General features: G+C 59.3%; 1 protein-coding gene across 3 annotated transcripts in view; it reads right to left on the bottom strand.

Moving 5' to 3' along the window:
* Positions 1-18,517, bottom strand: part of LOC127611436 (titin-like) — a 125,113-nt gene that overhangs the window by 98,181 nt on the left and 8,415 nt on the right. For all 3 annotated transcript variants that reach the window (XM_052081959.1, XM_052081960.1, XM_052081958.1), the window contains exons 15-43: positions 17,802-18,040; positions 17,422-17,663; positions 17,154-17,318; positions 16,907-17,075; positions 14,825-16,521; positions 14,200-14,481; positions 13,696-13,962; positions 13,334-13,606; positions 12,993-13,256; positions 12,224-12,484; positions 11,843-12,103; positions 11,338-11,601; positions 10,501-10,761; positions 9,954-10,214; positions 9,164-9,424; positions 8,899-9,040; positions 8,645-8,813; positions 7,958-8,189; positions 7,459-7,743; positions 7,114-7,227; positions 6,554-6,742; positions 4,980-5,426; positions 3,701-4,132; positions 3,435-3,485; positions 3,017-3,307; positions 1,377-1,667; positions 904-1,191; positions 687-809; positions 261-537 (exon numbers count right to left, since the gene is read on the bottom strand). In XM_052081959.1, the coding sequence (XP_051937919.1) occupies positions 261-537; positions 687-809; positions 904-1,191; positions 1,377-1,667; positions 3,017-3,307; positions 3,435-3,485; positions 3,701-4,132; positions 4,980-5,426; positions 6,554-6,742; positions 7,114-7,227; positions 7,459-7,743; positions 7,958-8,189; positions 8,645-8,813; positions 8,899-9,040; positions 9,164-9,424; positions 9,954-10,214; positions 10,501-10,761; positions 11,338-11,601; positions 11,843-12,103; positions 12,224-12,484; positions 12,993-13,256; positions 13,334-13,606; positions 13,696-13,962; positions 14,200-14,481; positions 14,825-16,521; positions 16,907-17,075; positions 17,154-17,318; positions 17,422-17,663; positions 17,802-18,040 (8,498 nt within the window). The remainder of the gene's footprint in view (positions 1-260; positions 538-686; positions 810-903; positions 1,192-1,376; positions 1,668-3,016; positions 3,308-3,434; positions 3,486-3,700; positions 4,133-4,979; positions 5,427-6,553; positions 6,743-7,113; positions 7,228-7,458; positions 7,744-7,957; positions 8,190-8,644; positions 8,814-8,898; positions 9,041-9,163; positions 9,425-9,953; positions 10,215-10,500; positions 10,762-11,337; positions 11,602-11,842; positions 12,104-12,223; positions 12,485-12,992; positions 13,257-13,333; positions 13,607-13,695; positions 13,963-14,199; positions 14,482-14,824; positions 16,522-16,906; positions 17,076-17,153; positions 17,319-17,421; positions 17,664-17,801; positions 18,041-18,517) is intronic.

Below are 18,517 nucleotides of genomic sequence, written 5' to 3' on the forward strand. Positions count from 1 at the left end.
AAGCACCAAACAATAAAACCAAGAACAAATCCAAGTCATGCTGAGTCGAATGCCAAAGAATACGAGTGAATTTTGAGGGGGGTTTTGAAGATGGGTAGCGAGGAGGCTTGCCGAATGTTCATCAACACGACGTCCCCCGTTGCGCCCGATACGTGCCGCGGGTTCCGGACGGAGCGGCGCCGCCGCGTCAGACGGTCCCCGCGGAATGGTCAAAAGGCCGATGGGAAGAAGCGGCGACGCGCGCGCATCGGACGACTTACTTCTTCAAATGTATTCGGATGCCTTCCGGCTTCTGCTCTTGTTTGCTCACGGCCATCTCGGCGCAGCACTGGATCTCGCCGTGCTTGTTTGAGGCTACGCAGCGGTACCGGCCCGAGTCCGACACGGTCACCTCGCCGATCTCCAATTTGGCCTCCCGGCCCTTTTGCTGCAGGGAGATGCGCCCGCCGGCGGTGACTTGCCTCCACTTGCCCTTCATCCACTTGACGCTGGGGATGGGCTCGCCTCCGATCTTGGCGATAAAAGTGGCCGAGCTCACTGCGGGTAAAAGACCGCGCGTCAGATGTTTGAAAGTGCCGCTGTGCCGGTCGAGCGGCGAAGCGCGGCGCGCCGAGGGGCAGGAGGCGGCGAAGCGCTTCCAAACCTCGCGTGGCCTGCTGTGACCAAGACCTTTCGGAGCCACTTACTCTCTGTGACAGAAACATTCTTTGGTTCTTCGATGAAGAAAGGGCTGTCTGGATGTTTCGTGGGGGCGGACGCAGCGGCGGGGGCGGCGGCCGGAGCGCAGACGGCAGGTGTGGCCTTGGATTCTTTGTGCAGAGAAAGTAAGCGACGTCAGTAGCAAAAGGTACTCGGTGTGGTTGGGAGGCAGCCACGAAACCTTCCATCCAACCGTCCAAATACCTTTGACGGTGACTTTTGCCTTGCAGAAGTCCGTCCCGGCGGAGTTGCTGGCCTTGCACAGATAATCTCCCGCGGCGCTTTTGCCGACTTGGCTGATTTGCAGGCAAGGAGTTCCGCTCACGAAGGTGATCTTGGTGCTGGGGTCGCACCTCAGCTCCCGCCTGTCCTTCATCCAGGTGACGGTGAGTGGAGGAGTGCCGCCGACATGACATTTCAGGCTCAAATCGTCACCCTCGGTCAGCATCGTCGGCTGCAGTGGCACGTCGAATTTGGGAGGCTTTGCGCTTTCTGAAAAGACAACGGATCAGCACACGCAAACGTCAAGTGAACCGACTTCTAGCAGAAGGACCATATAGGCCCAGGGGATGTTTGAGTTGGCATTTGCTAGCTCAGCTTGATCTCGTATTGTTTTGGAATTTCGAAAAATCATCTCAAGACAAATAGAAATGATCAAAATGAGCGAGAACAGAAACCTGAGATGGTGAGAGCGACCCGACAGGAAGCTTTCCCTTGCTCGTTGGACGCCTCGCAGGTGTAGACGCCGCAGTCCGACACGTCGGCGTCTCGCACAAACAGCGCGGCCGCGTTGTTCTCAAAGAGGACGTCGTATTTGTCCGAAGGGCAGATTTCTTTGTCGTCCTTGACCCAGGTGACGTTCAGCGGCCGGGAGCCGGAAAGCCGAGACTCTATGGCGACCGTCTTGCCCGCCGATTCCGTCATGGACTCCGGCGGGCGCTTGATGAAGGCCGGAGGAAGCGCACGCTCTGTCATGGACGGGGAGACAGAAGAGGCGCGCTCGTTACGTGACGCTTTGATGCTCGGATCGCAAATTACTCCTGCGTCACCCGAGTTATCAAAACCATGACGGCAGTCAGTGCCACCGGCCATGTTTTCCCGCCGACGCTGCTCTCGCGCTGTCGAGGACCTCGAGGCAGGAAGAGTTTCACGCCACTTTTCACATTGAAATCGGCCATACGGAATGGGAGCGACCGCACTCGGCAGTGACGGAGCACGGATGCCGCGACCACAAGGCGAGGGTCGCGGGTCCGCCCGTACGGACGGCCGCGCCCTTCTGAAAGACGTTGGCGTCTACAAACCTTTGACTGCGACTCTGGTGCTGCAGCTTTCACAGCCCCACTCGTTCAGAAGCTCACAGGTGTAGATTCCGCCGTCACTCGTCGAGACGTCGGCAACCTCCAGAGAGGCCGCGTCGCCCGTCAGGCTCATTTGGTGCCGAGCGCTGGCGAGTAGCTCGCTATTATTCAAGAACCACGTGGCGTGAAGCTCGGGGGAGCCTTTGATGGTGCACCGCAGCCGCGCCGTCTCCCCGCTTGTCCAAAGTGCGTCCGCTTCCAGCCTCTTGACAAAGACCGGAGGCTCTGAAGACGAGCCCGGGAGACGTCAAAGAAGTGGCAGCGGTGAAAAGGCTTTCAGTCGGCTGCTGAAGAAGGTCTTACCTTGAACCTTAACCGCGGCGGCGCCGCCGGTTTGGTTTGCCGCCGTGCGCACGTAAGAGCCACCATCTTCCGGCGTGGTCTTGAGGATGTCAAGAGCAACGGTCTTATCCTCAAAGGAGAGTTTGCAGTCGGGGCACTGGCGGACCCTTCTATCGTCCCTGGTCCAACTGGCGCCGACTCCCGCGGCTTCGTCCAGCCGACACTCCGGGCGCGGCGGGGCGCCGACCGCGGCCGCCGCTTGACTGGGCGGCTTCACAAAGTCGGGCTCCTCGATGAGCCGCGGGCTGACGCCGCATTCGGCCGCGCCAACGTTATTGGACACCCGGCGCGTGTAAAGGCCGCGGTCGGATGGCTTCGCCGCGCAGATGTCCAGACCGATCTCATGGCCATCACATAAAGTCCGGCGGTGCGTCGGCATGCCGGATACGGCCCGCCGGTCTGTGCACCGCTCAACGTTCGGAGGAGCCGATCCCGACACAACGCGCTCGAGCGTTGCGCTCTTGCCAACGCAAACCCTTTGAGGGTTGGGCTTGGTGACAAAGGTGGGAGGGGCTCGTCTTTCTGTGAGAACGAAGACCGAGAGAAACACGAACAACACGGTGACCGACTCGGAGCAGCTCATGATGGAGCGGTGCGGCCAACTGCCAGCTTCCTACCTGTCACGTTGAGTGCGGCGGAGCATCGGTCGGCGCCGTGCCTGTTGGACGCCTCGCAGGTGTACTCGCCGGCATCGTCCTCGGTGGCGCTCAAAAGCTCGAGAGAGGAAGCGGTCATGCGACTGATGATCCTGAAGCGCTCTCCCTCTTTGATGAGCCTTCCGTCTTTGAACCACTTGAAGCGGACTTCGCCGGCATCCGCCGTTTCACACTCGAACCTGGCCGCGTTGCCGGCATTGATCTCCACGGGGACCACGGAGTGCTTGAACACAGGCATCGCAGTCTGGAGCGCTGGAAAGAGACAAACGTAGTTGACGGACAAAATGGGAGACAATCGGAGAGATCTTCGTGCCATGAAATCAGGACGAGGTTGTGCTGCGCCCGCGTCTCTGTCACCGTCATCCCAAAAGTGTTTTACCTGAGACTTCCTCCTGGACTCGGATCACAGGTGCCCTCTGGTCCACCGTCACTGTCGTGGCAGAAACGCGACGAGTTAAAAGCAGAGTCTGGCTCTGGCGCACCCGTATCGCTTTGCGGATTCCCCCGACCGAAGAGCAACCGCGTGACGTGAGCGATGCCAAACGACGGCGTGCTCCTAAACCTCCGAGAACCGCTGTCGGTGTCAGTGCAAAAAAGAAAAAACAAAGTGTGCAAGGGTGCCAAGAGAAGCATGCGGATGCCAACCTTTGGTCATCAAGCCGCGGCCGACATCCTCGGCTGAGGTTCGGAAAGACAAAGAGCCCCCCCGTCCGGGTCCGGCGCTCATACAGCACAGGGGGCCGTCACGTTTGCGTGAGTAGGACGCGGAAGCCGCGCTATTCAAGTGGCCGTAAAGCCAAATGGCAAACGGAGCGGGAAGCCCCCCGGCGGCGCGACGCGCCGGCAGCTCCCGGGGGATCCGGACCAGGACGTCGGGCAGGCTGCGCAGACGCACGTCGGGAAAGCCGTTCAGGAAGTAGAGCTGCGAGTACGGAGGCGGGGATCCCGGCTCATCCGCCGTCTTTTCCTGGTCGGGGCTCTGGGCGGAGTCTTTTGCGCTCTTCCCGTCTGCCCCTGAAGTCGCGTGCACGGAATCTGTCACGATGGCGCGCTGGTCTTTGACATTTGCCTCTTTAGCTGGGTAAGAATCATAGGCGGGAGAGTCATTAGGGGTCGGAGGAGGCCGCTCGCGCTTGTTAGTCACACTTTAGAGCCACGCTCGTTAGCCACACGCAGACGAGGCCCGTGATGCACTCCCGCTTCTTCGGAACACTTTTGGAGCTCAACACGTACGGCGTCCCGCGTGATTCCGGGCGGCGGGAAGCGAGACGCGGCACCGCCGCTAAACCGGCCGGCCCTTCTGTCCCAGTTGGGCGAGACCCGTTGAGCTCGACTTTAGCCGGCTGCCGTGTGAAAATGTTTTTTGCAACAGAATGAAATTCCCTCTGCCTCCCGAGTGGGTTCCTTTTTCAACCAAGATCTCGGGGCGCCGTGCCCACAGTGAATCGGAAAGTGACAACTTTGACATCGTGAAGTGAGTTTGTGTTGCGTTGGACTTTTCGAAAATCGAGAAGGAACCATGGCTGTGTCGCTGAAGGTCAGATGAAGTCGCTCGCGTTCTGCCACCCGCAAGTAACCCCCAGAACCCCCCCCCCCTCCACCACCACCACCACCACCCAAAAAGAAATTCTGTTCAGGCCTGTCAGTAACGCTTACACTTGTTAGGGACACATATGAAGCCTCAAATGATCCGTTTATCCCGTTTATCCCGTTTACGGACGCGCGTGACGTTGATGAGTCAGTGACTTGTTCACGCCGGCGATTGACAAAACCGCGACATAAACAAAAGTCTCGTCGAGTGTCGATAGCGGGCGTGAACGGACCCCGGGCCTGAAGTTCTTGCGGTCTTTCTAAAAGGGTCAGTACGACTCGGGAGCGGAAGCAGGCGGAGGAGCGGCTTGAGAAAAGAAGAAAGAGAAAGCACCTTCCACGGTGAGGCGAGCCGACGAGCTGTTGCGGCCGTGCCGGTTGGCGGCGGTGCAGCGGTACACGCCCTGGTCGGCCAGACTCACGCCCCGGATGACCAGGGACAAGAGTCCGCCGCTCTGAGAGCTCCGCGCCCGTTCCCTGAGCACGTTCTGGCCGTCATGATCCCAAACCACCCCGACGAAGGGCTGCCCGTCGAAGGAGCAGATGAACTCGGCCATCTCGCCGCTTTTCACGCGGATGTCTCGCAGCTCCATCAGCGGTTGGGGCTTCAGCGCCGCTTGGGTTTCCACGCTGCGCTCCGAGCGCTCCGTTTCAACGCTGAGCGTGCGCCAAGACGAGCTGGAGCTCTCCGAATAGGACTCGGTCAGCTCGGTGACGCTGCGAGTCTCGTGCCTTTGACTTAGCTTAGCCTCAGCAAAGGTGCCAGCGAAGGCTTTTTCATCTGCGCGGTCAGAAAGAGTACAAGGGTTAGGTCGACACGACAACAAGACTCGGCGAGCAAAGGAGAGCGTGACCTCCACGCGGGTTTCGTACGGCCCGGACAAGCTCGCGCTCTCGCCGGCGACAACGCAAGACGCGACCGCCAGACTGCAGACCGAACGACGACTCGCCACGAAGAACCTGTAGAACCCGCGCGCGGACGCACGGCAAGGCCACAGAGTCCCGACGTGAGGCGAGATGCGCGCGAAAAGAGCCCGTGACCGAGACACGCGCGGACGTCAATGCGATCTCTTCCAAATGGGGCGCCCGTGACGCAGGAGGCGGAGCGGCTTCCGTCCCCGCGCCGTCCGAGTCCCACCCCTATCGGCCGCACTCGGCGTACGGCCGGCGTGAATGCTCGGCGGCGCTCGGAAGGCTTCCGTCAGCCTGCCCCAAAGCCGGCGCGGCTCTTCCGCCGCCACCGGCGCGGCGACAGTGTGTCGGGGCGTGAAGAATGCATCCACTCTCAAGTGTTTTGCAGTGTCCGGCCAAGGGCGCGATATTGCATCGTTATTGATTATTAAGACCATCGTGAGTCAGGCAGGAATTGTCCTGGATCCATCCAGAGTCAAATGTTTGACTTTTTGTTAGCGGCACTGCAAAAAAAAAAAAAAAAGCGAGAGCTTGTCGGAGCTCCCGCAATCGGGATCAACCGAAGGTCCAGGTAGCGCTTTGCTCTTTTGCCCACACCGGAAGGACATTCCGGCGCAGGTTCCAACTCCCCCCGTCCGCCTTGACCAAAAGTGCTCCTTTGTCCCGCGTAGGACATTTCTGCACGCCGACAAACAACTCATGGAACAACTCTGTCACTGTCCGCGGGTCGTCGTCCGACTCGTGAAGACCGAGAGCCGACTCTCGCGCGGAAGTCGAGTCAAGGCTGTCGTACGAAAATACCGGACATTCATTGATTCATCTCCTTTCCGTTGGGAATTCGGCAAAGCCGCGCGAGCGTTTGCCCGATGTCCCGCCGGCGCGCCGAGTCGTCTTCCGACCGAGGACGCAGCGAGCGTTCTCGGCACGCGGACCGAACGCCGCGAGGGCGGAGACGGACGGGGTGTCACGCTGGCGGTCTCGGCGCAGGGAACTCACCGTCCACGTGGAGAGTGGCCTCACACGCGAGCGTCCCCCCCGAGTTGCTGGCCACGCACGAGTACTCTCCTTCGTGCTCGAAGGCCACGCTGGAAATGCTCAAGCGGCAGACGTCTCCGCGTCGAGACATCTTGAAAAGCTCCGATTCCGTGAGCTCTCGGCCGTTCTGCAACCAGCCGACTCGCAGATCTGCGCCAGAAGGGGGGTGGGAGGAGGCGTGCCGTCAGTAGGCAAAATATACGAGGCGGCGCAAAAGCAACAACAAGCAAATGTCTTTTGGCAGGCAGAGCCAAAGTGGTCAAAAGAAGACAAGACTCCGCAGGCACGTTGGGATTTGGATGCTTCGTCACGCGCATCGTTTCCAGCGGGAAGACGCGCCGTCGCGCAAGCCGCGCGAGGGGCCGGAGACAACCCACACAGTCGGCTCGCCATCCGTTCCAGCGTTTGGGCCGTCCTTTTGGACTTTGCGTCCGGCTCGTCGCTTTGTGTCTTTTCCCGAGTTTTGCGGCCAAGACTTGACGTGGACGTGGTTTTTTGTTGAATGGAGGCGCACGCCTTACCTTCCCCAGAGACGGCGCACTCCAACTGGGCCGAGTGGCCCGCCGTCACCAGGACGTCTCTCATGGGAGAAAGCAGGCGCGGCGCGGCCACGCCGACCGAGCTTTCTTGGGCAACTGCAAGACAAGACGTCCAAAGTCCGCCATTGTTGTCTTAGCCATCCTGTGTCCGCTCGCGAAACGCGACAGCCTCTCCGCTCGCTTGAAATGCAATTTGGGGGGGTTTCTTGTTGAAAATTTGACCCAACCCGATAATCTGCCCCCCCCGGGTCGCTATCGGAAGCCGCGAATGAATTTCCCGTGCGGGATCAATTCATTTGAGAGGGGCGCGGCGGAGGGCCAACGAACCTTCCACGTCGAGCGACGCCGAGCAGGTGGCCTCCCCGAAGTCATTTTTGACCCGGCAGCTGTAGACGGCGGCATCCTCGGGGGAAACCTCCGGCAGCAGCAGCGTGTGCTCGTCTTGGTCGCGCAGGAACTCGCAGGCGGCCCCGGCGATCAGATCCCGGGAGCCACGGTACCAGGTCACCTGAGGCGGGGGCAGACCGCTCACCCGCACCGAGAAGCGAACCGATTGGCCCGCCGTCGCCGTCTGAGCCCGCATGGGCTGAAGAACCTGAGCGGGTTCGGGGACTTGGCACACAAACAGGGAGGGGGCGCCGTTAGCGAGACCGCGGGCTCTTGCGCTTCAAAACGCAGACAACCGTTCCTCTCTACTCCCTCCTGAGCCCTCCTGAGCGTTGTTTTGAGGTTTTAGTAGGTTTTTCTTCCCGATCCATCCCGATGTGACCGGGGGAAAAAGTGCAACTGGAAGCAATGAGCCCATCCATCAGCCGCATGCGCTTACTTTGCACGTGAAGGCTGACGGCGCTGCTGTTCTTCCCGGCGACGAAGGCGTACTCGCCGGCGTCGTCGCGGTAGGTTTCGGAGACGGTCAGGCGGTGCATCTTCCTGATGGCCACGTAGCTGAAGCGCCGCTCCCCCGACAGCCGGATCTCCGTGCCGTTGCGCAGCCACCGGCCTTCCACGTCGTCCTCGTTCACTTCAAACTCCAACGTCGCTCTTTGGCCCTCGACAACCTGAAACAAGTCCGCAGAAACTGACCGGCTTTCTGGCGCAACGGTGACGAGGTGCATTTTTTTTTATCAACTTGTTGGACTTCAAGTTCAGCGCCTCCAAGCTCAGAAATTCCGCCTCCCGATGGTACAGTTGGTCTGGTTTCCCCCGTGAGAGCCGAGCTACCGCTTATCTTTTGCTCTGTCTCTCTCTATCTCGCCAGAATCCATTTTCACGGATCTGCTGTGATGGTGAACCAAACCAAATTTTTTCCCGGTTTTCTGACGGCTGTTATGAACCAAACGGCAAAGCCGCCCTTGGTCTTGGGAAGGAATGGATGGAAATTCATTTTTACAATCCGATTCATCTGCGAATCGGTGACGAATCCGAGAACGGTGAGCGGGAGGCATGCGGAGAGGCCCGCGGTCTCTCGCCTCTCGCCGCGCGGGCACAGAACCGGGCTTCCCCGTGGACTCACGGTCAAGTTTTTGGCGGCGGGCTCCGAGATCTTGATGTCCCGTCCCTCCACCGTCAGGTTCCCCTTGGAGACGCTGGAGCCGGCCACGGCGGCGTACTCTCCGGAGTCGGACGGGCGGACGGACGGCAGAACCAAGCGGTGCGCGAAGGTCTCGGAGGTCATCTTGTATCTGCGGGAAAAAGCTTTTTCACGGACTGGACTTTTCTCGGACTTTGCGGCGGTCCGGGGGGAAAAGCTCGCGCCGAGCGAGAGACCTGTCTGACGGCTCCAGCTCCTGACCGTCCTTCATCCACACCACCGGCACGTCGGCGTCAGAAACTTCACATTCGAAGGTCGCTCTCTTCTTTTCTGTGATCTTCAAGTCCTTCAGCCGTTTGCTGAATTCGACCACCCGAGCTGACAGCAGAAAACATAGTCGCCTTTCAGTGAGACACTCCCCGAAGTGGCCGTCCGTCCGTCCGTCCGGTCGTGGTCGGTCCGTCGGTCCGACCGCCGGGCGGCTTTTCCTGAGGCACTTACCCTCCACGGAGAGTTTTGCGGCGGTGCGCGCCTGTCCCGCCACAAAAGCGTACTCGGCGGCGTCTCCGAAGTGAACGCTGCGGATGCTGAGCGTGTGCGTTTGCCGTTTGCAGCGAGCCTGGCATCTGTCGCTGGAGCGGATCTCGGCGCCGTTCTTCAGCCATTTGGGGCAGATTCCCTCGTGGTTGACGTCGACTTGGAACGTGACCGCGTCCTTCTCCCGAGCGTTGACGTCCTCAAGCGCGGCCGAGATGAGGATGGCTGCAAAGAGCAAAAGAAATCAACGCCTCGGGAAGAACTCGGCCGTCGCTTTCGTCGCCTGTCTCGAGCATCGGGTTTTGGGACGGAGGACGGCTCGACCGCCATTTTCCAACAACGGTCACTGAATTTGTCCTCTGGAGGGCGCGCCGACGACGGTGAAAGCGCGCAGCATGTTTGCCCAACCGAGCTAGGCAGCCTCACGTCAGCGTCGGGTCGCTGCGGCGGAGCGAGGCCTTTGGGTTACCTTCACCTCCCGCCACCACTCGGGTGCATTTTGCCATTCGCGTCCGCAATCGCTTTCTGACAAGGGCACGCCTGAGACACTTGAGGCTGTCCGGACCGGAAATGATTTGGAGTCGGCTTTACAGGCGAGACATCGAGTCGAGGGCGTCTGCAATGTGTAAGTCGCACGTGTGCGAATCAAACGGCGATTGGTGGTGTCGCCGAAACGGACTCCGTTTTCACGTCAAACGTGAACCTGGACTCATCGCGGACCGATCGAGGAGCGGAAAACGTTTCCCAAACTTACGGCAGACGGTGAGCGTGGCCGACGCGCGGTCGTCACCGCACACGAAGGCGTACTCGGCCGCGTCGGCCCCGTCGGCGTCGACGATATTCAGCTGGTGGACTTTTCCCCGCACCGTCGTGCGCAACTTCTCGCTCATCTGGATCTTGGCGCCGTTCTTCAGCCAAGCGGACGGCACGTTGCAGTGGGACACTTCGCACTCAAAGACGGCCGACTGGGTCTCGGCCACCGTCACGCTCTTCGGGGCTTTGGTCACGCGAAGAGCTGCGGAGGCAGGGGCCGGGGTTAGCCGCTAACGCCGAGTGAGAAGCCGAACGTGGCGGACGAATTCGCCTTCGACTCGCACGCCGCCGTCTTTCATATGGCATCGGTGAGCCGTTTTCACACCAGCTACGTGGACGAGCGACATTCGGTCTGCGTTGCAAAGGATAGGAAGGCGCTTCACCGAAAGTTAGCGGAACCCGATGGGCGTTGGGACGGAGCAGGAGGATATAGATGTACGCGACGACGAGCCTTTTTGGCGGTGGCGTGGGCTCGCACGGCCCCTTACCGTCGACGGCGAGACGAGCGGCGCAGCGCAGATGGCCGACCACCGCCGTGTACTCCCCCTCTTTGCTTGGGTCCACGTCCCGGACCAGGAGTTGGTGCGCCTTCTTCTCCGAGGTCATGCTGTAGTGCTCGTTGGCCCGCAGCTCCGAGTCGTTGAACAGCCACTTGACTGGAACGTCGTCCTCCGAGACGGCCAATTCGAAAACGGCGGCGGCTCCCGGGAGCAAAGTGACGTCCTTGGGCCTCTTCAGGATCTTGATGGCTGTGAGGAACATTTGTTGTGATTCAGACGGGGGACGTTTCCGGTGGCCCCATTGAAGTCAACAAAGCCTTTCGCTCGATGTCGCTCGGCATAGGCGGAGTCATCGCGAAAGCGGGAAATGGCTTGCGTGAGGACGTTGGTCTTCCGGAAGAGCGCGGGTTGAATGCGTCAAGTGCCGGTCGAGAGAAGAGGTCGGCTTTGCGAACTTACGTTTCGGCGGGTGCGTGGCTGCAAAAACAGACGGCATGGAAATTGAAAGCCATGCTTGCGGGACTGGCCGATTCATTGACTTTTCGGTTGCTTTCCAGAATTGCTCTTTGGATGCTGAAACGGGCAGCGCACCCTCGACGACTGGGCGAGGCTGACACTCAAATTCAACTCACCGTCACGACGAGGTTGGGCTCCCGGTCAGTCCCTTTAGAAGCGCCTATTAGCGAATAGAATAGGTGATCGGAGAAGAGGGCGAGACGCGGAAGGCAGAGCCTGGGAAGGCCACGTGCGGAACACGCGATGGCGAATTTGTCGTACGCGCAGACACGCCACTTCTCTCAAGCGGACCGAGTGACGAGCGCTTACTTTGGACGTTCAATCTGGCGCTGGCCGACAGTTTCCCCAGCTTGAAAGAATAAACGGACTCGTCCTGCGCCGCGCAGTCGACGATGGTCAAGGTGTGCGCGGTGCCGCTGACGCCGATTCGGTATTTGTCGCTTTGCTTGATCTCCACTCCGTTCTTGATCCACTGGGCTCCCCTGACGTTTTCATGGGTCAGCTCCAGGCTGAAGACGGCGTCTTGTGTCTGGACCACGTTCAAGTTCTTCAAAGTCTTCCTCACCTTCACGGCTGTGGGAGAAACATTTAAGTTTTGTCCCGGACTTCGGCTTTCCCGGCCTCGGCTGACCCCGTCAAGAAGTGGCTCCAAGAGCCATCTGTCCGTGCATCGGGGGTGCGCATGTCTCCAATTCGAGACAATTTGATCCGCAAAGGCGTAATGATTCGCTTTGTTTCGATGGGATGTTCGATCCAAACCCGGTTTCCGATTCGAACCCCGTCCATCCACGCGTCCGTCCCGGGCGAGGCTCACCTTCGACTTTGAGATGGGCCGAGGTCTTGGAGCTCGCAATCTGGTAGGTGTACTCCCCAACGTCGCTGGCTTTGGTGATGACGATGACGAGGCTCCTGACGCACCCGTTCGCCTGGCTGAGGACGTTGTCGTTGAGGTCCAGCGGCTGGCCGTCTTTGAGCCACTTGCCTTCCGCGGACGGGTTCGCCACCACGCAGGTCAGCTCGGCCGTCTGCGAGTCGGCTACCGCCAAGTCCTGAAGAGGCTTCTTGATAGCGCCTCCTGGTGGCAGGAGACGACCGTCAGCTCCCGCACCCCAACTTTTGCCACGGGCGGACGTGGCAAAGCGCCGACCGAAGCCGGCTCCCGCGCGCCCGTGCAAAGCGAACGCATCGGTCATACCCGAGACGGTGAGCAAAGCGGCGCACGTCTTCTCGCCGGCGGCGAAGGTGAATTCGCCCTCTTCGTCCTTGGTAGCATTGAGGACGGTCAGAGTGTGCAATGTGCTTTTGGACTCCATCTTGAATTTGCTTCCCGCTTTAAGCGGCTGCCCCTTGAAGGTCCAGAAGGCGTCGATGCCGGGGTGAGACACTTCCACTTCAAAAGTCACGTTCTCCGACTCGGCGCACGTCTCGTCCTTCATCCCACTCACGATTTGGACAGCTGCGCAGACAAACATCCCCGGACCGGTTAAAACCTCCCGCTTCCCTACTCCGCAGTAAAAAGATCTGTTTGAAGCCGGTAACGGAAGAGGACGCGCCCAGGATCTTAACGCCTAATTTCTTGAGCGCCAGTCCCAGTTGAACTCAGTTAATTTCTCAACTGAACAACCTTGAGCAGAAATAAGAGATCCGACTGATCGCGCCCTTTCGGCCCGGGGCGCTTGAAATGGGCCGCATTTTTCACAGCCCCGTTTTGTTCAGCGGAAACGTCTGCGCTGTTGGACGCTCCGCGGCTGGATGGGCGGATGGCTTGCGGAGCCGACGACGAGGCGAGAGGAGCGTCGGTGCGTATTTGGAACTGGGAGTCGCCGCTTGGAATTGAAGCGGATCGACACGGGACGGGAGTTGTGAGCCAATCTCTTTTTTCCGTGACATTTCGATCTGCCTCGCAAAGAATGAGAGTCAAAACCGGTCCGCCGACGAGCGTGAGCCCATTTCGCGCGACTTACTCTGCACGGACAATCTGCAGCTGGTGTCGGCCCGGCCGACCGCCAGCTTGTAGTGACCTTCGTCTGAGGCAAAGGTCCGACTGAAGACGAGGCGCTGCTTGGCTCCCTTGGCCACCATCTGGACCCGGTCGCCGGGCGTCATCCGTTCGCCATCGTGGTACCACGTGACCGAGCTGATGTCCTGAGCCGAGATTTTGGCCTCCAGAACGGTCTTGGTGCCTTCGACCGCGCTCGTGTCCTTCAGCGGGATGAGGATCCCGATCGCTGCGATGCGAGACACCGGCGGCGCGTGATTTGGCAAAGCGCACGAAAAACGGCGGCGAATCCGGCACGTTACTTACTGCGGACAGTCAGCTTGGCGGCGGTGGACATCCCCTGAGTAGGAACTGCAAAGGAGTAAACTCCAAAGTCGTCCTCCCCGGCGTCCTCGATGATGAGTTTGTGGATCTGTTTGTCGATAACCACCCGCACGCGGTCCGAAACGGCGACGGCTTGGCCGTCCTTCGTCCAGGTGCCTTCGACGTTCTCTTGAGAAAACTTGACCTCCATCTGAGCAACGTCCCCCTCGCAGACGGTCAAATCGGCGAGAGGCTGCAGCAGGGTCACCGGGCGGTCTGCAATGGGAAACGTTTCCGGTTCATGAAACGCCGTGGTGACCATTGCACCATTGGCATCACCAATGGTGCAAATCGACCGGACTCACATTTCATCTTGAGGGAAGCGTGCATCTTCAAATCACCCACGGCGAAGGAGTATTGTCCCTGGTCGGCCTTGTTGACGTCTTTGACCGACAGGCTGTGGCGTCCGCGGCGTGACGAGATGACGTGCTTGCCGCTCGAGGACAGCCGCCGGTCTCCGAAGAACCAGGCCCCCTCGGCATCCTCGCGGGAAACCTCGCACTCAAACTCTCCGGAGTAGGTCTCGGGCACCTCCGCGTTCTCCAGGGCTTTCAGGATCTCCAGCGGGGCTCCTGTCAGGCCCACATCAGATCGCGTTCCATCCACTTATCGCACAAAAATAAGCTCCCGGCTGACATTTTTGGAAATGGCCCCATTCTCTCTTTTCGCGGGACAACGCAAGACCTGCCGAGAGGCCGCAGCGAACTGGCAAGGCGTGGCTTTTTTTCAGCATCCTCCCATGCAAAGATCCACTCCCCAAAAAATGCAAGAGGCGTACGCTCGCCGTCTCCCTCGGCGAGGCGACCCACCTTCGACGTTCAGCTTGCCGCTGGTTCTGACCAGTTGGTCGTCGACGACCACGCAGGAATATTCGCCATCGTCTCGCGTTTCCAACATGAGCACAGACAGCATGTGGACTTTCCGGTCCGAGTGCATCCGGTACTTGTCTCCGGAGACGATCTCGCGGTTGTCCTTCAACCATTTGACCTTGACGAAGGGTTCGTTGGTTTCGCACTCAAAGGTGGCCATGGTGTCTTTCTCCTTGGCGTCGATGTCGTCCAACTTCTGCGTGAAGGTGACGACTTGTTTTGCTGCGCCGCCCAAAACAGAAAGAAGCTTTGCGTCATCGCGCGACAGACCCAGCGTAAAAAGCCATCAATTTGCTTTGCAGGATGCGCAGTGCGATTTATGTCAATGCCTGAGCATGGCGCCGGTGGCCGATTTAGTGTCTTTGGAGTCGGAAAGGCAGGTGCAAAGCGGGCGGAACCGTGACGGCGGCCGTGGCGAAAGGCGACGGAGAAGAACGGAAGGCCATTTTTGACAAAAGCGACTGGTGCGGGCAGTGTGACGCAATGGTGACCCTCTGGGCACTTCCATTCCAACATATCGCAGAAACGAGGCACCCAAAATCGTGACTATTCATGGCGGCATTACCTTGCACCAGGAGGAAAGCGTGACTGGAGGTCTCGCCGGCACAGTTGACGGCTTTAACCATGACGCTGGCCGAGTCTTCCGGGGCGACGTCTCGGATGACGAGCTCGCACAAATGGTCTTCGGGCCAGAACCAATAAAGCCGCTCGCTCTTCTCCAGTTGAACGCCGTTCTTGAACCATTGGCACTCGGGCTCCGGTTTGCCGACGACCCGCACCCTGAACTTGACTTCGTCCCCTCGCGCCGCCGTCTGACTGGAGATGCGCTCCAAGATTTTGGGAGCTTCCATGCTGGGCGAGAGCTTGACCCTTTCCGGTTTGAGTGGCTTGGCAAGGAGCTGGCCTCGCTCTTCCTCTTTTTTCCTCTCTTCCTCCTCCTTCTCCCCGGCTCGATGAAGGAGGTCTTCCTTTGTCTTCCTCAGAAGATCCTCGTAGGATTCATCTCGCTTGCGAGACTTGAGTTCCACGGCCGTGATGGACTCGAAATAGCCCTCTTCCGTCCGGCGCTTGAACTTGCTTCTCAGCTCCTCCGACTCCTCTGTGGCTTTTGCGTGAATAATCCTCTGGGCTTTCTTCAGCTTGACGATCTCTCTCTGCCGACTGTCGTCCGAGGCTCGCTCCACTTTCACCACCTCGAAGGGCATCCTTCCGGGTTCCGGGAGAGTCTCGGTTGCTTTGGGCTCAGGGGCCCGACGAAGGAGCGTCCTGAAGTCCTCCTTCTGCTCAATCTCCAGCTTAACGGCGTGCTCGGTCGAGCCCAGGTTGTTGTCCGCCACCACCCTGACCTCGCCCGAGTCGTAGGACTTGACGTCCGCGATCTCCAGGTAGTAGATGCCGTCGTAGCGCAGTCGGTAGCGCTTGCTCTTGCGGATGAGCTGGCCGTTGAGGTACCAGTTGACCTTGGGCGCGGGGTAACCGGTCACTCTGCAGCGGAATCGTGCGACGTCGCCTTCCAGCACTCGGGTCGGCTCGGGGAGGAGGACGATTTCGGGTTTGGTCTTTTCGGTCTCCTCGTCGGCGGCCACCCCCGCGGGCCCGCCCTCGTGAGCCGCGCGCTCCATCTCCTCGATCCTGTGCGCGCCGATCCTTCCTTCGGGCAGCTGGCTCTCCTCCACCAGACCCTTCTCGTCCTTGACGATCAGGGTGGCCGAGTTCTGGTCGACTCCGAACTTGTTGCTGGCTCTGCAGGTGATGACGCCGCTGTCTCGCGCGTACGCGACCTCGTAGTCCAGACTGCAGTAGCCGAATTCGTTGACCATGCGCAGGCGGTTGGCGGCCTCCAGGGGCTTGCCGTCGTGCAGCCACTCCACCGCCATGGTGGGGTCGCCGATCGGGGTCAGTCTGCACTCAAAGTGAGCGGGGCCGAACTTCTTCATCCGAACGGAGGTCAGCTTCTTCTTGAATTGCGGCTTCTGCTGCTTCTCTTTGTCGTAAAGGTCTCCCTCCTCCCACTGCTCCTGGCCGTAGCGGAGATGCAGGGGCTCCAGCTCGGGGGCGGCGATCTCTTTGGCCTTGTAGGTTCCTTTGGTGACGATGAGCTTCCTCTCGGGCTGCGGCTCGGGGTAGTCCATCTCCACGTTGACTCTGCAGCGGGTGGTGTCCCTGCCGGCTTTGTTGATGGCCGTGGCCGTGTACCAGGCGCCGTCTGAAGCCGACGCCGAGGGGATCCGGAATGTCGCTTCTCCTCTGGTTCCTTCGATCCTGGAACACAATCGTCAGGTCAAGCCCATTTTTTTTCCCTTTGCGTTACTGAGCGACAGCGTGCCGCTTCGATCCTCGGGTCTTGGAGCCGGCGACTTTGGTATGAACTTATCGTCCGCTCAACTTATTGGAACCTTGTGCAAACTTTCCAAATCCGACACGGGTCAGCTGTTGAATATGTGAATACACGTTTTGCACGTCTCGCTGTTTGGGAGCGCGGAGGGAAAGGGCAAACCTCCTGTTATTGTGCATTTGAGTGAACTGACACTCCAAAGCCCAAAGTGAGGCGTCTAGATGTTCGGGGTGGTTTTTTAGTTTTTCTTTTTTCTTCTACAATGCACAGTACAGCAACAATACCGTTTTCGGGGAGTAAGGTCGAACCTACGTGATGTGCGGATGCTTGCGAGGCGTGACAATGTCGCTATCTTTGAGCCAGACAATTTCCGGCAAGGGGTTCCCGACGGCTCTGACGGCCAGTTGCACCAAAGTTCCTTGTTTTACGCTGATGTTCCTCAGCCTATCGGTGAACTGCGGGCGCAGCAAACTTTCTTTGGCTGGAAAACAAGCGGAAAAGCAAACACTGAAGCGTGGACGACATCCAAAAGGAGTAAGAGACCAGCTCTTCTTTTTACCATCCACGGCGAGCGTGACCGAGATGGATGAGCGCCCGGCCCTGTTCTGAGAGACCACCGTCCACTCGCCCGAGTCACGCGGCATGGCTGGGGTGACGATCAGGGACTGAGTACCGTCCTCTTTAATCACAATCTTGTGGCTTTGATCGCTGGCCACCGGTTGTCCTGTGCAACGGCACACGCACGCACGTCAAGACCCAGGCGTCGTCATCAGACAAGACCGCCGAGTGCGACGGCGAGCGTTTGATGGGAAGAGCCTTTGACTCACCGTCGTGGAACCAGTACGTGTCCGGCATGGGTCTGCCGACCACCTTCAGGTCAAATCTGGCGGTTTGCCCTTCGGAGCACTGACACGAGACGGGCTTCACGACGAAAACGGGCTTGTAGAGTCTGTCCAGCTGAGCCGCGTCCGTATCGACGAGCCTTCGGGCCAGAGAACGGCACGAAGGACTGGGAGAGCGACTGAGGGGAGGTTCCGGCGAGCGGCTCGATGACCGAGGCGACGTGGACCTTAACGACAACAACAACATCAACCACAAGCAACGGCGCAACGAGCCAAGCCTCGCCCGTGCGTTCAGGCCCCGACAACGCTGGAACGCCCCCTCCGTTTTCACATTTCCGTCTGCCCGTCTGTGCGAAAAGGCTTACCGGATCCTCCGCGCGGCCGGTTGCCGCGCCGCGTGGGCCGAGGCGCTTCCGGAAGGTTCTACGTAGAGCTTCCCGGAGCTGACGGCGTTTCCCTTCACGTTGCTGGCCAAGGCGCTGTACACGCCCTCGTCCTCGGGGAGAACGGCGGGCAGCCGCAGGATGGCGCGTCCGTCCGGAAGAACTTCCCGCTGGTAGCGGCCGCCGGCGCCGATGCGCTGACCGTCTTTGAACCAGGCCATCTGTCAAAAGCACATCCGGTTGCGTATCCGCAATGGTTGAGGCGCTGTGCCCGAGGGATCGGCAACCCACGCTCGTGTCCACCTTGCTTCCTTCATTTTCATCTGCGTTTACGCAGATGTCATACACATTCCCAAGAGTCCAGTTTTGGCATTTCCAACTCGCACCTTTTAGAAATACTGCTCACATCAAATTGGACATTTTGGGCAATGGAAATCCTTGAAAATGTGTGCAGGGTTTTTTTCCCCAACTGGTTTTCTTTGGGGGTGTGCAGGTCTTTTTTCCGACCCCAATTTTCATTGGCAAAAACTCGACCCCAAGAGGACGCTTCTGGGCCACAATAAACTCCAGTTCAGCCAAGCCATCATCCCATTTTGCAACTTTTTCCAACGGTCAACTCCTGCCGAACTGGCCAAACCAAAGCAGACTGAGGATTTTTTTTTTCTGGCAAATCTTGCTCATTCGAGGAAGGAAGTCGG

This window comes from Hippocampus zosterae, chromosome 12, assembly GCF_025434085.1.
Source record: "Hippocampus zosterae strain Florida chromosome 12, ASM2543408v3, whole genome shotgun sequence".
Lineage (NCBI taxonomy): Eukaryota > Metazoa > Chordata > Actinopteri > Syngnathiformes > Syngnathidae > Hippocampus > Hippocampus zosterae.